This window comes from Pteropus vampyrus, unplaced genomic scaffold (genome assembly GCF_000151845.1).
Source record: "Pteropus vampyrus isolate Shadow unplaced genomic scaffold, Pvam_2.0 Scaffold50, whole genome shotgun sequence".
Classification (NCBI taxonomy): Eukaryota; Metazoa; Chordata; class Mammalia; order Chiroptera; family Pteropodidae; genus Pteropus; species Pteropus vampyrus.
The window spans coordinates 748,126-766,412 of record NW_011888831.1 but is presented as its reverse complement, the minus strand read 5'-3'; the positions used below and the strand labels follow the sequence as shown (position 1 = coordinate 766,412).

General features: G+C 39.0%; 1 protein-coding gene across 2 annotated transcripts in view; it reads left to right on the top strand.

Moving 5' to 3' along the window:
- Positions 1-18,287, top strand: part of ZNF594 (zinc finger protein 594) — a 45,954-nt gene that overhangs the window by 2,213 nt on the left and 25,454 nt on the right. The window contains exons 2-3 of one of the 2 annotated variants that reach the window (XM_011359742.2): positions 2,425-2,551; positions 8,107-9,686. In XM_011359742.2, the coding sequence (XP_011358044.2) occupies positions 2,425-2,551; positions 8,107-9,686 (1,707 nt within the window). Of the gene's footprint in view, positions 1-2,424; positions 2,552-8,106; positions 10,018-18,287 lie in introns of both variants that reach the window. The other variant, XM_023530418.1, reaches the window with a different exon arrangement.

The following is an 18,287-nucleotide window of genomic DNA, read 5'->3' as shown; positions in this document are numbered from 1 at the left end:
AGGTGAAAAGGTTCTGGATTAAGATGGGATTGAGGAAAGCCAAAGGAGCAGTTTTCAGGGTTAGGCAGTAGGTATGGATAGAAAGAATAGAGAAGGAGGAGTCCAAGATGACTAGAGCAGTGCTTTCCAAATTATAGTATACAATTTGAATCACCTGGAGAACTTGGTAAACACAGATTTCTGGGCCTCTCCCCCACAGGATCTGACTCAGTAGTCTGAGATGGTGCTTAAGAAGTTGCATTTTTACCAAGCTCCTGGGTGTGGCTGATGTTGCTGGTGTGTGGGTCACATTTTAGGTTGCACTAAGCTGCTGTGTTTCTGGCTTATAAACACCTTAGAATACAAGCCCCATGAGGGCAGGAACGTTGTCTTCTTCACCAGTGTATCCTGGGGCCTAGAACAGTGCTAGGCAGTGTCGGCTCATGACAAATATTTGTTCCACAAAGACTGGTCATTTGGGCAGAAATGGATAGTAAGAACAGGGAATAAGCTTAGAAGCAAAAATGATTAATTCATTTTTATCCATTTGATTCATCTTGACTATCAGTGAGACATTGGACTGGAGATGCATTGTGAATATAGACTAAAAATCAGTTTCAAACTTAGGATTCATTCTGGATAAAGGTGATAATTGATGCCAGAGGTAATATGATTATTGAGATACTAAATGTAAAAAGAGAGGAGTAGGGGCTCAGCCTTAGTAACACCAACATTTAATAAAAGGAGAAAGCTGAAGGGTAAAAACAGTTAAGAAAAAGTAGAGTGGTTGGAGTGTCATGCATTACAGAAGCCAAGGGAAAAAAGAATTTCAGGGATTATTTAGTCAAGGGAAAGAGAGAAGAGAGTTAACCTACTATTCACTTACCCAACAATTTTTTATTGAGCAACTAGGTACTGTTCCAAAACTGAACGAAACAAAGAGCCCTGCCCCATGAAGCTTACATTCTTGAGAGGCTTACACTGTAATGGTGTGTGGCTTTCTATATGTTGGGGTTTTTGTTTGTTTGTTTGTCTTTAATCTATACAGTAACACTTTGGGAAAGTAGTATTTCTGTTTTATACTTGGAGAAATGATGGTTGAGGGAGATTAAGGAGCCAAGATTCTAACTTGGTTCAGCTCGCTTCCAAAGTCTGTGTTCTGTTCAGGACTCCAAACTGTCTCCAGGCTGTAATCACCAGTGCCACTTTTCTGCATTAGACACTACTGGTATGCTAATGATTCCAAAATCTGTCTCCATTCTAGGCTTTCCTCTTGGGTCTGACCCATTGAGTAATCATCTTCCTTTACATTTCCTCCAGGACGCCCCACAGGTACTTCAAGCATAGCATGTCTGAAGTGGAATTTCCTGCTGTCTCTCCTTCACCCCCATTCTTTAACTTCAACTACCTAACTTAAGCAGTTGCTCATGTTAGAAACTTGGATGTCATATTTAATACCTACTCTTTTCTCTCACTCCCTCTATCTAGGAAATCACCAATTCTGCCTACTGTTGCTTCTTTGATATATTGACTCAGTCTTCTCTCTTTCCCCACTGCCAGTAACTCATTTAGGCCCTCATTGTCTTTGACATAAATTATTGCTGTAGTTTCCCAACTGATAATGCAGCTTTCATCCTTGCACCCTCCAGTTCATTTTCTATAAAGCAGTCTTTTAAAAGGTAAATCTGAGAATGTCATTTTCCTGCTTTAATCCCTTGAGTGGTTTCCCATTGCCTTGAGGAGAAAGTCCAAACTTCTTAGTCTGGTGATACCAGGCCCTCCGTGACTTGACCAGCTTCTTCGACTTGTACTGTGGGCTTTAGTCTCCTGGTACATCCATGAATGCATCGTAGCTTCTCTCAGCCTCTTGGCCTTTGTACATGCCATAACCTCAATCTAAAAAGCCCTTCCTTTTTCTTTTACTCTAGTTATCTCAAATTGTCTTTGAGGTCTTAGTTTAGAAGCTACCTCCTTCAGGAAGTTTCTTCACCCATCCCACTCACAAAAGGTTGTGCTCTTCCCCTGAGGTCCCACAACACCCCATATTTATCTTCTTGAGCACTTAACCCATTTAACTGATGTTGTCTATAACAGCCACCACAGGCTTCTCAAGGAGAGGGTCTCTGTCCTCATTATTGTATTGTCATTCTCATTATTATACCACCTAGTACAGTACCTGGCCCATAGGAGAGGCTCAGTTAAAGAGCAGATAAATACTAGAGAATAGAAGAGAAGAAATACAATAAAGACAGTGTCACTGAAAAGACAAGGTAATGTGAGCCGATTTTTACCACATGATCCCATACATTTTTAAAGCAAGGAGCAAGATTATTTACTGAGACCAAAGGTAATGCAGGATGTAGCAGAGATTTAAAAAGAGAAAGTATGGAGTATCTACCACTAGCTCTCTATTGGGTAGTTTTTAAGCAGGAACTTCTGTTTCAGGAATTCAAGGTGCTGCAGGACGTGGATGTGAATGAATCACAAAAAGATGCTGAGCACTGGATCTGCACTCAATGGAATCTCTGTGAGGAAGAGATGCTAGAGGAGAAGACAGAGCTGATCTCACAGGGTAAGGACTCTGTCCTCTAACTCAGCATTGAATTCTTTGAATTTTGGTTGGAAAAAAAAAGAAAAGTTTTTAAAGAGCTCAGCGGAAATAGAGGATTAAGGATTTCCCAATAGCTTTGACTCTTAGAGACAAGATACTTCTGCTCTTCCTTACAGGTTGGCCAGCCTGATCTGTGGAGTTGGAAATTGATAGCTCCCTAACTTTCCTTGAACTTGCTCTATCTCTTGTTAGTCCCGTTAGAAACCAATAGATGATCAAAACTCAACTCATCTTCAAATCTTCAGACCTACTCTTGCCACCCTCAAAATCTGTTCTTCCTCCTGTGTCCTCTGTCTTCATAAACAGCACCATATCCCACCTACTGCTCAAGTCAGAAAACTTAAAAAAATCATTTTTGACTTCTTTCTTTCCCCAGAAAGAAATTGCAACAGAACATGCAATTACCATGTTCTGTTGATTCTATGTTTTCCAGTAATAGATAGTGCTTGCCTTATTGATCACTGGTCGTAGTATATTGTTATTATCCATTTACACATACATCTCCCCTCCATTAAACTGTAGGTTCCTTGAGGACAGAAACCATATCATATGTTCATTTTTGTATTCCCAATACCTAATCCAATGTCTGGAATGTAGTGGATGCTCAGTTAATATATGTTAGGTAAACAGATCAGTAAATAACATGAACACTGAGGCCCTTTTCTCAGAAACTCTGAGTTTAGCTGGGTTAGATTGTAGAGGAGGACTCACCTCTGATCAAGCCTATGTTTCAGATGCCGTACCTTTCTACTTCAGACATCCTCTGAGGGAAAGATTTTCCTAAATTACTCCCTATTCCTTTCACCTGTGGAACTGGATGAAAATTTTGAGCAGTGTGGCCACTCATCTCTGAAGGAAGAGCTATATGGGACTAAAGACTAGGTACTTTGCCATGCCCATGCCTGTGGCAAAGATTGATCCTAATGATTCTTATAGAGAGGAATCCTTTTATTAATATTTCCAAACAATTTTGTTTCCTTTTTGTAGCCCCCAACCTTTCTTATATCATCTTCACTTTGTTCTAAATCTGAAATGAGATTATATTGTGTATCCACTATCAGTCAGGTTCCAATCAAGAGATAAAAATCATACCAGTAATTTAAACAAGGGACATTTACTGTAAAGAACGTTTAATTAGTAAAAAGTCGTTAACTACTAAAAGGGTTAAAAGAGGACTCTAAGGAATATAAAAATAGATAATGCAGGAAAGAGCCTTACCTCTAGGACTAAGAGTAAACAAGGAAGAAACCAAGAATTTAGAAGCTGAGCCCAAAGAATTTAGCCCAAGCCAAGATTCAGATGTTTTTGTTGAGGTTGTGGCTGCCAAAGGGACACAGCCTGCTGGTGGTGAAGAAGCTTGTCAAAGAGCATAGGCCAGAACTGGTTTGTAGGCATGCCCTGCCGAATGGCAGAGAAATTCACTGAAGGGTATATATTCCATAGGAAAGGCCTTCTGGGTGGTGGAAAAACTCATTGGAGGGCACGGGTGGGCAGAGCTGGTCCACCACAAGCTCTCAAGCCACCCATATGTTGATTTGGTGGACCCACCAAAAAACAAAACAGCTTACCAATACCAGAAAGAGAAATCCCTTTCTCTTTGTGTGGTTTACAGTGTCCCTCCAACACCCTCCATTGACAAAGCCAGCTGATAAAGAAGAAATGTTTCAGGGTCTAACTCCAATATCACAAGTAGGGCAAAGAAGACAAAATGGGCATGTATAATATGATCCCATTTTTGTATCAAAAAATAAACATACCTAGAAGTAAGTCTTAAAGAATATACAACAAAATATTGGCAGTGGTGTTCTTTGGTTGGCAAGATCATGGGATTATGGGTGCTTATCATTTTTTCTGTTTTTGATTTTCCTATAATAAGCATTTTTTTTGTAATCAAAAGTGTTTCTCTGTAATTCTAAGATTCTTCTAAAATTATGAAAAAATTATTAGGAAACATATTAAGGGTTCGAGTTGCTTTTAAAAATAATACATATCGACTTTAGATGGTATCTGTTGACTCCCTGTCATGAAAGGTGGGTAAATTAGCACAATTTATACTTATTCCCACCACCTCTCCTCCTCACAGTACAATTTTTATAATATAATTATTTTTACATTGTCATGGTTTAAAGCATTTACTTTCTGTTCTACAAAAAAAATTACTGGTTGTTTAATCTCAGTTCTTCATTTAAATTGATTCATTGCTCGCCGTTCATTCTTGTACATTGTCTTCTCAGTTCCTGAATGTTTATTTAATTTCTTCATCAGTTATATTTCAGAACAACACATCTTTCCAAAAAGGGCTCATTGGTGTCATACTTCCTGAGTCTTTTATCTACCTGATAATGTCTGCCTGTGCTTTGAACATGAGGAACTCGTTGCTGGGTAAAATATTTTTGGAGCACACGTTATTTCACTTTAGAACTTTATAGGCATTACTGTACAGTCATGCCTGGGTACCTGTGGGGGATTGGTTCCAGGACCCCCAAGGACACCAGAATCCACAGATGCTCAAGTCCCTTATATAAAATGGCATAGTGTTTGCATATAACCTACACACATCCTCCTATATACTTTAAGTCATCTCTAGGTTACTTATGCTATCTAATACAATGTAAGTGCTACGTAATAGTTGTTATACTGTATTGTTTAAGAAATAACGACAAGAAAAACGTCTGCACACATTCAGTAGAGAGGCAACCTCCTAAGCCTAACTACATAGTACATGTCAACAACAATGTAACTTAAAATATATATTTTTTCAATTAGTATTTGATTGAAATCCACATTAGCAGAACCCTCAGATATGGAGGGCAAACAGTATTCTGGCATTAAGTGTAATTGTAGAGAAGTGTAAAGTCAACCTGAAATTTTCTTTTGAATATTACTTGCTTTTCTGGCTACATGCCCATTTGTTGATTTTTTCCCCTGAAATTTAGTTACTTCACCAGGATATATCTTGGTGTTGACTGTTACATATCAACTTTTTATGGTCTACAGTTTCTCTTCCAAAGAGTCAAGTCTATTTCAGCAACATTTTCTTCCGTCATATATTTGAATTTTTTTTTTCCATCTGTTTGTTCTTTTCTTTAGGGACAATATATGTTTTCAAATACCTTTCTATGCTATTGGTCTTCTCTATAATCATATTTATATTCATTTCATTCTATATGATTTCTCTGGGCCTCATCAGTACCCTGTAGTGATTATTCTTGTGGTTTCTTAGGTGAATTTCATTTACATAATGCTTTTAGTTTTCCCTTCCATTTCTTTCTTCTGCTCTACTAAATTCTCACTTTTTAATTGTTTTATAATCTTTTTACTGTTTTATTTATTTATTTATAAAACTTTTTTTGTGACATTGGTTCACGAAATCCAGTAAGTTTCAGGTGTACAATTCCTTTTACTGTTTTATAATTTATAATCTATTTTGAAGCCTTATATCTCTTCTTTGAGTTTTCATTTAGAGTGAATTGTGTGTAATTTCAAGATAATGGAGAACTCTGCTGATACCTGCTATTAATTCCTTTGATATTCCTCTTGAATGTATGCTCCTAATCCCTTATGTTCCTTCTTTCCTAAAACAACCACCACCACCTATTTTCAAGCACATATCCCACAAAGTTACCTTAATGATTACTCAGCAGTGAATAAAGCAGGCTCTCCATTAAAGATTACTATGGGAAGAGGAAGAGGGAATTGAGCCAGGATATTTTTTAAGTTTTCATGCAGATTTGCTGCCACAAACACCCTCTCATCTAATCTGCAGACGTATCTCTCTTCAGCGTTATGTTTCCAAGAGATCAATATGGCACAAGAAAAAGCCCTTTAGATCATAGGCTTTTCATAATACAATCTGACAGTCACACTGTCTGTTCCCTCTTTACCTTGCTTCACTACTGTCAGTGTTCCTTAGCTAGGAATTAGGTGGAAGATAATAGAAATGACCTGCCAGCATGGTTCCTTCTTTAACATCTTCTCCCCTGCCACTCTGATAATGTCAAACTAGATCTCTACAGGGACAATCTTTACTTTCTCCATGACACCCCTCCCGCCATGCTCTAGATCTCTTCAGTCTAATCAGAAGATCAGTGAATATGACATTCAGAAATAGCCTTTGGGAAATATCTTCTATGGCCCTCTTCTTTAAGATGGAGTTCACCTCATTTGTTATTCTTTTGTTTTCAATGGGTTTTGAGAAATACCTTTATCATCTTTTAGTCTCTTTCTGAATTTTGAAGGATATATATCAAACCAAAAAAAATCACTTTAAGAGAAAATTATGACAAAGCCAATTCTTTCCAGTATTTTATTTGAATGTTATTTAAATGAAATCCAGACTGGATATGGAGGTTTGTGCTAGGGACACATTACTTAGTGATAATTTTTGGACTTAAAGGATAAAGATTAATAATAAAATAATAATAATAGCAATAATAACAGCAGCTGTCACTTAATATAATGCTTTTTATATACCAAGCAGTGTTCTAAATGTTTTACATATATTTACATATATTTAATTCTCATAACACCTCTATGAGGTAAATAGTATTATTTTCATTTTCAAGTGAGGAAACTGAGGCACAAAGAATTCCAGTGACTTTCACACAGTAAGTGATGGAGCCAGGATTCAAACCCAGGCAGTTGGTCCTACTGTCCATTAAAGTGTCTGTGCTGTTAATCACTATATTGTGTTGCCTCTTATTCATTGCAAAAAGATTAATGACTAGAGAGTTCGCATCACCAAGGCCAAGGTGAAATGGCTCTCTCAGGGAGCTCACAAGTGCGTTTTTGTGACTGAGGAGGTCAGGGATTTGATGATCTAGAAATCCAAAAACTTCCAATTGCAGAAGGATACACAATTGCCATACAAAAGGAAGCAATTCCACCAGAAGATCAGAAAGAAAAATGCCAGGACTGAGAAAGGGAGAATTGATTTCTATTAAAATGACAATCAAGCTTTTTTATTCTGAGGTGTAGATTCAGATTTGTTTAACTGTCATGGTATATTTGGAAGAATGAGTAGTGTGCCAGTTATTAATTTATTGCCTCTCAACTCCAAATCTACCCTTTTTTGCTTTGCTTGTGTTACTGGATCTGGACTGTTTCTCCTTTGCCAGCTGGCACAAGATTTAAATTTTGTTAATAGAGGATGCTGAAGGGACAATACAAGGCCACAGAAAAAGGCAGGAACTTCTCTTTCTGGTGCTTTTTTATTACACACAGAGTCCAGCAAGTTCCTACACTATCAAACAGGCCACTTCCTGTGGACTAGCTCCAGACTGCCCACCTCCTCCTGTGAATTTTTCCACCACCCTACAGGCCACTCCCACACACCAGCTCCACCAATAGGGTGTGTGTTCCTGTGGTAGCCACAGTCTCTTGAAAATTGTCTGAATCTCAGCCCTGGCAGGGAATAGTCCTCCTTTAGTTCTTTGTTTTCTCTTAGACTTTCCAGCATAGGGAGAGGTAATATTTGTATTTTAGGAATTATAGAATGGGTCTACTTATCATTTCAGATTCTGAGACCAGGAATAAGATGAAGTACTGGAAGTCAAAGATGGAAATTTCTGGAGATAAAGATTCAGCAAGGGCTATATCAGGAAGATGCCAAAGACAGATCTCCCAGAAATGTGGGTTAATTGAAACCAGTGATCCTGAGGACAGGTTATTGAGGCATTGGGTAAGTCCCTTAGAGGATGCAATAAGACAACCTTCTTCCCAAGAGAGAGGTATCAGGGAATTGAATCTCATCCCTAAGAAAACCATTGCAGGAGAGAGAGACCATGGATATAATGGTGGAGAAAAAATACTTTCTGCTGGAAAAAGATCTCACCATTATGAGGTCTGTGGCCAGAACTTCAGACAGAAATCAGAAATAACTGAACATCAGAAAATTAATAATATCAAGAAAACTTATGAATGTAAAGAATGTGGAAAAATTTTCAGTCGTAGCTCAAACCTGATTATACATCAAAGACTTCATACAGGAAAGAAACCATATGTATGTAATGAATGTGGGAAAGACTTTAATCAAAGTTCAAATCTTATTACACATCAGAGAATTCATACGGGAAAGAAACCTTATATATGTCATGAATGTGGGAAAGACTTCAATCAGAGCTCTAATCTGGTTAGACATAAGAGAATTCATAGCAGCGAGAATCCCTATGAATGTAAAGAGTGTGGGAAGACCTTCAAGGGAAGCTCGAACCTTGTCCTACACCAGAGAATCCATAGTGGAGGGAAGCCATATATATGTAATGAATGTGGGAAGGCCTTTAATCAAAGTTCAGATCTTATAACACATCACAGAATTCACACGGGAGAGAAACCCTATGAATGTTATGACTGTGGGCAAACCTTCAGTCAAAGTTCACACCTTATCACACATCAGCGAATTCATACTGGAGAGAAACCCTTCAAGTGTAATGAATGTGAAAAAGCCTTTCGACAGCGTTCATATCTTACCAAACACAAGAGACTCCATGGTGAATGTGGGAAATCCTTCAATGAGCACACATCTTTTCTTAAACATCAGAGGCTGCATACTGAAAAGAAACTTGAATGTGAAAAAGCCTGCACTTCTGACTTGGACTTTATTAAACAACAGAGAATTCATAGGGAAGAAAAACCTTATGAATGTACTGAATGTGGAAAAACTTTCCGGAGAAGTTCAGATCTAATTCGGCATTGGATAATTCATACTGGAGAGAAACCTTATGAATGTAGTCAGTGTGGGAAAGCCTTTAGCCAGAAGTCGCACCTTGTTACACATCAGAAAATTCATACTGGAGAGAAACCCTATCAGTGCAATGAATGTGGGAAAGCCTTCCGGCAGCGTTCACTCCTCACTCAACATCAGAGAATCCATAGTGGTGAGAAACCCTATGAATGTAAAGAATGTGGAAAATCCTTCATCTGGCGCACAACTTTTCTCAAACATCAGAGACTTCATGCTGGAAAGAAACTTGAAGAATGTGAGAAAACATTCAGCAAGAATGAGTTGTTTAGAAAAGAGCAGAGAATTCATCAAGAAGAGAAAACTTATCAGTGTGGTAGAACATTCCGAGGCATCTCAGACCTCATCAGACATCAGGTAACTCATATGGGAGAGAAACCGTATGAATGTAAAGAATGTGGGAAAACTTTCAATCAGAGCTCAGACCTTATGAAACATCATAGAATTCATAGTGGAGAAAAACCTTATGTGTGCAATAAATGTGAGAAATCTTTTAGGGGCAGCTCAGATCTTATTAAACACCGTCGTGTTCATACTGGAGAGAAACCTTATGAATGTCTTGAATGTGCAAAGGCCTTCAGTCAGAACTCACACCTTATTAGTCACCAGAGAATTCACACTGGAGAGAAACCCTTTGTATGTAGCAACTGTGGGAAGGCCTTCCGTGGGCGCACACCTTTTCTTAAACATCAGAAACTTCATACTGGAAAGGAACTTGGGGAATGTGAGAGAGTCTTCAAACAGGACTTATTCTAATAGGTAATAGAAACCTAATGAATGTAAGAAAAGCCTGGTGGAGACCACATCTTTTTGCACTATAGAGGATTTTTATTATTGAAATCCATTTGAAGGTAGAAAACATTAGAAGAGCTCTACTGGATGGAAAACATATAAGTGTAATCAGGTGAAAAAGCTCTTGGGCATATTACCTTTTTTCTGCCTCAGAGTCGACACTGGAGTATGGTCCCCAGTATATAATTATTTGAGAATGTTTTAGATGACTCCTATTGTTATTAAAATCATTAGAAAGCACTTTTGGCAGCAACCCCAAAACTAAATTCATGGAAGGAGCCATTTCGATCTTGACTACCTAGTCCGATGACAAGTATAAATCTGCTTTAAGTCATTTAGGGTGATTAAATCTTCCTTTGGGATGAATTCTTTACACTAGGTATATGTTTTACACATGTTCCCTTCTTTTCTTCCTTATAAAAATATACTTATGCATATGTGAAAATGCTAATGAGAATGACCCACTAATTGAGAGGAAACAAAAAATAATAGAAATGACTTGACGGCAGGTAACTGAAGGCCAGGACCCAAAAACCAAGTGGGGAATTTCTCAAGAGAAAGAGTAGTGACTACTTTAATTTCAGGAAAAGTAAAATCAAGAGACAGAAGAACAGGTTTGGGGAATAGGATTAGACTGAGTGCCAGGGCAGAGCATTCAGGTAACATGAGTTCGTGGGAATTGGAAAGCATCTACTGTGAAAGGTCAGATGGTTGTAGGGAGAGTGATTTTTGTCTTGAACCAGGGCTTTGTAATTGGGCACAGCTTATTTGAGAATTGAAGAGTCTAAATAGAACTCTGGAGAAAGGTCAATCATTATTTAAGCTGATAACTAATTTAATATGTCCTGCCTATCTGTGCAATCAAACTCAATTGTCAGCTATTTCTTGTATTCTGAATTACTGACAGATTGCCTAATGAGTCATCAGATAAGAAGTTTACGGAAAAAGACCATGTAAGGCAGGGCGAAATTCAACCTCATATCTTTCTTTAGTGAGAATAGCTTGTGAGATGCATGGAGGGGAACAATGGTTCTTAGCGGGGTGATTTTGCCCCCAGGGGACAGAGATATTTTGGTTGTCACAACTAGGAAGAAAATACTGACATTTGACAACGAGGGATGTTGTTAAATATCTTACACTACACAGCCCCCCACCCCCAACACACACACACACACACCAAAAAAATTATCTCACCCCAAATGTCAGTAGTGCCATGGTTGAGAAATCCTGCCCTGGGGCCATTTAAGCAAGAATTTCAGTGTGATGTGGGCAGTGGCAGTTCATCTGCATGGGAATCCAGATTCTGATAGAAACCTTTAGTTTGACTGTTTCAAGAGAGGCAATATTCTATAGTGGAGGGAGTAGAGATATGGGTTTGAATCCCAGTATGACGTATTGGCTTCAGGACTGCAGCAAATTATATAATCCCTCTGGTCTTTATTTTCTTCATTAAAATGGTGATAAAATAATCTACCTCGTGGGGTAATTTTGAGGTTTAAATGAGAAAACAAATTTATTGTTGACACATAGAGCATCTGCAGCTCTAATCATTTTAAAACAAGATAAAGTATTTACAAGCAAATTATAAGATATATTAGATACAGTGCTGTCTTGTGGCTGATGTAAAGAATATGACCTGTTAATGTTCAAAGCATTGGAGGCTGTGGCTTCCCCGGAGGGACATCCTGAACAACAGTGGGATGTCTTAAAGTGGAGAAGCCCATCTACACCATCCCTGAAAGCTGGCTGCTTGTGGATGATGTGATACAGAAGCCTGCCAATCCCCATCACTGCCTCAAAGTTTTAAGCTCTTTAATAATCTCAGAGAAACAAATAATCTTTGTACGTGAGAATATCTTTAAATATATTTGGGAAGCAAAAGGAATGAAAAATAGCTATCACCAATGATTTACTTGGATAAAAATTAAAGATACTTAAGTTTTTTTAGTTATCCCAAATTCTAATTAGTCGAAGCCATTATAGCCAACTGGAACATTTTGCCATTCTATTTTTGTAAAAGAAAGGACTTGGGACTTTATTCTCATAAGCCCATCTCTATGTCCTTTACCTGTATTTACAGTTATACAGTGAGAATGATGTTTATAAGGATAAGCAGGATATTGAAGGAAACTCAGATAATTTAATGCAGTGGTTTGCAACTTTCTAAACATCAAGGCTCTCTTTTTTACTTTTCTATATCTGTTTTTTAAAAGGTTTTATTTATCACACTGTAATTATTAAAGAATAATTACATCTATTTTTTGTTATTCAAATGCATGGAGTATAACCACCAATCATGCATCTGATTAGCATGATATAACCAGACCTAGGTATTAAAATTCCAGCCCAAATCAAATCACTTAACATTTTCATTAGTCTTTTTTATCTCTTCTGTAAGCAGGTATATAATTTGCTTTGACTTTTTAAAATATCTACTATTGCTTGAAGACCTCAAATTGAAAACTAACCTTTTCATTTCATCCCTGATAGTGCTTAATTATACTGGATGTATCGGACCATTGAAAGCAGGGGGTAGTTTTTGTTACAGTATGGAAATGCTTTCAACTGTGAATGTTGGAATAAAAGTTGTGCAAGAGATGCTTATTAAGTGCCTTCTATGTGCCAGGGGCCATAATTTGATAGTGCTAGAGAAAGACATTTGTTCTTCCAGAAGCTTTATAATCCAAGGAGGGGCTGAGGGAGAACAAATGAGTTAATTTTCAGTTAGCTGACAATTTATGAAATGAAGATTGATTCAAAGCTTTAATGGGTAGAAGTATCCATTAATGTAGCAATGTCCACTTTGTAAACCTGAATTCACAGAATAATATCTACTGTTAGGGAGCAGCCTGCATTGGAACTTTGAGAAAAGAGCCTAAAGATTAAAAGTTGGCCTTCATGAGAACCTAAGCAGCTAAATTTCTAAACTCCAGCAGAACCAAAGCTGAGAAATTATCAGATCTCTTTGAGGAACAGGGGTAATTGGAATGTGGATTAAGAGAGGTTTCTCCATATAGATATTTCATAGGAAACAAGACTATTATTACTACCTTGCGGGGAGAGCATGTGAGTATAGTAGAGGAAGGAAATGTTACCTAATAATCTGCCAATTTAGTCCACTTTTCTTAATTTTGGGTGCGCTTACTTAGAGTGAGGCCACCATCCTCATCTCTTGCTTGGTATTATTACCATAACTCTATTTCCATTTCTCTACAGAGCAGCCTGAATGTTCTTTCTTTAGAACAAATCTGATATTGCCACCCATCTCTAAACTTCTGTGGTGATTTCCTACAAACCTGGGCCTGAAGCCTAGTCCTCAGAGTGGCACATGTGTTCTGATTTGGCCCCATTCATCAACTCATTCAGCAAATACTGAGCTTCAAATATGGGTCAGGGACTGGCGGGTACCAAGAGGGGTGAGCAGAAATAGACAACAGCCTCTGCCCTGGTGGAGCAGAAGTGAGATTAGAATCATAAGTAAAATTACAACGACAATAAGTGCCACAAAGGAGAGGCATAAGACTGCAGTGTGGAGTTTAACTGGGGAGGGCTTTCAGCAAAATGCTTACCTTTCTAAATCCAACATTTACCTCTGAACCAATCTGTCGTTCCCCAAGAACCTAGGCAGTGCCCTCTTACCCTATGGCCTTTCCATAAGCTTTTCTCTTTTCCAGGAATGTCCCCTCCCTCCATACCTACTGGCATTTTTTTAGTATTTCCAATGTGTTAGGTACTGTGATAAGGACTTAACACCAATTTTCTCTTGCATTCTTTGCCTCGGTTGTAATTGGTGAGCACTGCTGTTATCCACATTTTCTACACAGAGATCTAAAGTCAAGATGGCAATTTTCCCAGAGACCCCAAACTAGTACATGAAGAAATTGTAGTTCAAATCCAGGCCTACCTGACTCCAAAGTCCATTTCCTTAGGCGCTACAATATTGTCTCCCAATTCCTTCACGTTCACCTCATTTACTATTGTCATCTTCACTGATGGACACCCAGTGCTGTTAAATGTTTACACTGTGCTCCCCACAGGCCACAGCCATCGTAGCACAGTCATGATTTACCTGTCGCCACACTAGACTGAGCCCTTCCTTGGTCTTTCTCGTCTTTGCAAGCTCAGTGGCTCCAATAGAAGACACTCAGACACCAGGACAGACTAGGACTCACGTGGGTGGAAGTGTGGCCCCCTTCCGGGCTGGTCTAGAAAAACCGCAGGACTCGACTCTGGATGTTCCGCGCATTAACCTGGGAGGCGGCGGGCGAGGCCTGGAGGTCCTGGCAGTGAGCTTTTCCCATGAGCCTTGGCTTGCGGGACAGGTTGTAGTGGGGATAATAGCCGCTGCCCGGGTGGAAACGATAAGTGACGGGAGAACCGAGGGCGGCCTGGCGATGAGATCTCTCAGTGTCCGTGCATGCAGAACTGGCCTGCTGGCCTTGGTCTTCTGGCTCTGCTTGTCTGGGCCAGCCGCTAGGGCCCAGGGCCAGCCAGATTCCATCCTTTGGGTTCCCACTCGCCGACCCAGCTCGCAGCTTTGGGGCCCTCCCGGCGGCAGGATAGCCTTTCCTAGCCAGCGCCTCCAGAACTGTTAGTTCCGTGCACAGAGATGCTGTGGCAGGTGGCTGGGTACTGCACACTACCAGGCCATGCACAGGACGATCTCTGCCGGGACTGAGTGCAAGGGAGTGAAAGGGACCAGGACTTGCTGGGTAAGGAGCTTTTTCAGTGACTCAAAAGGTATTTACGGGGACCTTTTGACCTTTGCACAATGAAGTTTCTTCTAGGTTGGATGAGTGTCAGGGTGGTGGCTTCTTGGATTTTGAGCTGGCAACACAGACATCCTCTGGGATACAGAACTGCCTCTGCTCCCTGTTTTGAAATAACTCTAAAAAGGCACAGGCTCATGGCCCAAGTCCTCGTTTCTCCCTACCCCCCAAAATGCCTCTGACAAATAAGATGAGACATCCTGATATGGTGCTAACTCTAGTACTAATCTAAAATCTGTTGTGATAAAGAAGTTGTCAGTTGTTACAGTTGGAGGCCTAGATCTTGGACTGCTTTCAGAATCGAGAATGTTTTCACTTTGAAGGAAGACTGATAAAATATGTGTTAATACAGAAAAAGGAAGACAGGTAGATAAAATTAGAGGAGGACAGGAAACAGGACAGTTTTTAAACTGTTGAAATAGTCCAAATAGAGAATAATATATTCCTGATTTATAATGTGAGAGTTGAAAGGAAAAACAGATAAGAGAGATATTTTAAGAACAGTTGAAAATAAAGAAGAAAAAATGGTCCAATGATCTTGAGCTTGGAAAAAATGATAGTGTATTACTAAAAGTTAAATTTTGTGTCTCATAGTTTTTGTACTTCCTCCCCCCTACCCAATATTTAATTAGCGCAGGTAAAAACCCTACAAAGGTGGAAACCCTATGAAATAGAAGAGATATAGAGAAATTAAGAAACACATGTGAAGTCTCACAATTAGGGAGCGACAGAGCCAGAATTTGGACTAAGTCTGGTTCTAGAGTCTGTTCTTAACCACTTTCTCAGAAAGACCTTCTAAAGGAGGTAGAACCTGATCTGGACTTGGAAGGCAGAGGTGGACTTGGCAGCAGTTTTGAATTGGGATGTGTTCATTCATTGAATAGGTAATGACTGAGTGAATGAAATATACCAAATACTGTTCTAGGCACTGGGCTACAAAACTGAACAACACCCCTGCCCTTAATGAGTAAAGGAAAATAATATCAGAAAACTATGTTGGGACCAGATTATAAGTCAAATAAAAGAAAGTTAGATTTGATACAGTAAAAAATACAGAGATCTAAAAGTTTTTAATAGCAATTAACATGATGAAAGTGACATATAACTAACAGCACTATTCAGTCTGAACTGGAGCAGGAAAATCTTGGTGATAAGATTATTAACAAAGTAATAAAATTTTAAATATCTATTATTTGTTAAGTGCCAACTCTGTGCTAGGTGTTATTCTAAGCACTTTACGTGTATTAACTCATTTAATACAAAGCCTCTCTAAGTACTATTACTGTCCACATTTGTACAGATGAGGAAACTGAGGCACAGAAAGGTTTAGTAACTAAAGGTCACACAGCATGTAAATGATAGATGCAGACCCAGGCAGGCTCTATCCAGAGCCCATGTTCTTAACCACTGTGCTCCACTCCCTGATGATAACCTAGTGAAATACAGAAAGCCACAAGCATAGTGTCAGTGGAAATGGGAGGAATGGAAAGACTTTTTTTTTTTCTGAAAAATTGGACTTCATAGTAAGTGTATTAGTTTCTCAGGGCTGCTATAACAAATTACCACTAACTGGGTGGCTTAAAACAACAGAAATGTATTCCCTCACAGTTATGGAGGCTACAAGTCTCAAATCCAAGTGTTGGCAGGGCCATGCTCCCTCTGAACCCTCTAGGAGAGGATCCTTTCTTCTTCCAGCTTTCTATAACCCCAGGGGTTCCTTGGCTGTGGCAGCATAACTCCACTCTCTGCCTCCATCTTCATATGGCCATCTTACTTACATGTCTCTGTGTCAGTTTTCCTTCTTATAATGACACCAGTCATAGTGGATTTAGGGTTCACCCTAATGACCTCATCTTAACTTGATTACATCTGCAAAGACCCTATTTCCAAGTAAGGTCACATTCACACATTCCAGGTAGACATGCATTTTAGAGGACACCAGTACTGAAGGGAAATATTATTCAAGAATAATGTAAAATTAAAAGCTTGGGGCAGGGCATTATCAGAGACAAAAATATTAGAAAAGTATGCCACTTTCACAATTGTTAATTTAGAAATAATCCAAAAGAAAATATTTCCAAAAGAAAATATTCACTATTTCACTTGGTGATGAGATATAGATTTTACCCCAAAAGGCCAGTTGGCTCCGTTGGCTCTTTAGCTGGGCCTTATAACTCTGATCACCAGGTTTCAGGGTCTATTCCTCTACTTTCCAGGTCCAGAAATTTTATTTTGTTAGTGTACCTATCCGGAATTGTTCAAGCCAGGGAAATTGACTTAATACTATCTGAATCAGAAGAGTGATGTAAAAACCAGGGAAAAATAGAACTGCTTGATCAGAAATTGAGTGGGCTGTCAATACATTGTCTCTCTAGGAAAATCTATAGAGAAAGCTAAATTCTAATCAGTAGTTTGCTTAGTGGGCATGGAAGCAAAGCAGAGGTGTAAACTAGGCAATATTAATGCGATTGTCATTCAGCTCTGATCACTTGGTATATCTCCCTGCTCCTGGGCAGAATACCTTCATCAGCTGGAGTGAGCACCCTCCCCTGAATTGGTGCTGGAGGCATAGGCATATTTTTACTCTCTGACTCCATCTTTTCTAGACGATAACCTACTGTTTCTTCAAAAGCAATTTAATACAATGTGCTGGGTTCTCCCGTCTTAATTATAATCCTACTCCACTCATACTCCTCTGAGATCAGGTCCTGGTAACCTTAATTGGACTTAGGGATTCCAAGATCTCCTGATCTCTTTCAGTTATTTTTACATGTGATTTTTACATGTGAATAATTTCAGCCATTATGTGTTGATACTTGCTGGTTTATTATTAAAGAGTAATCTATTCCAAGTTCTACTGGCATCTTTACTTTGTTCCTATGTAAGGATAATAATTACATGGCAAGCCCAACCCATCCTTCCTTTACCTCTAGTACTTTGTGTACTCCCCCTCACATCCATGGTAGATTTAAGTAATCCATCACAGTACTTTGTTCTAATTGAGCCCAGAGATAGCATCAGCACTTAAAGTGTTACTTTAAGGCCGCTGCTTTTCAATTCTTCATAGTTGATACTTGAGATAAAACTTACTTGCCATTGAGTATATCCACTAAATGTCCAAGAAGATGAAACTGTAACTAAAGGTCTCATCTCTCAGGCAAAAATTATGTCATAAACAACTTTTGAAGTATCTAGGCTGCACACCATGACCCACATAACTGTCCTTACTTATAGAGGTGGGCCCCCAGCACCCAAATTTATCCTTTGTGATCCCCCCATAGTCCTACTCTCTCCCCTGTCTCCATCGATTAGAGTAGAAGTTGACACTTGCCCTAAATTAGGACAACTGGTTCTCTTTTCTACAACTTTAGAATTAAGAAATTCTAGTTTATCCAGG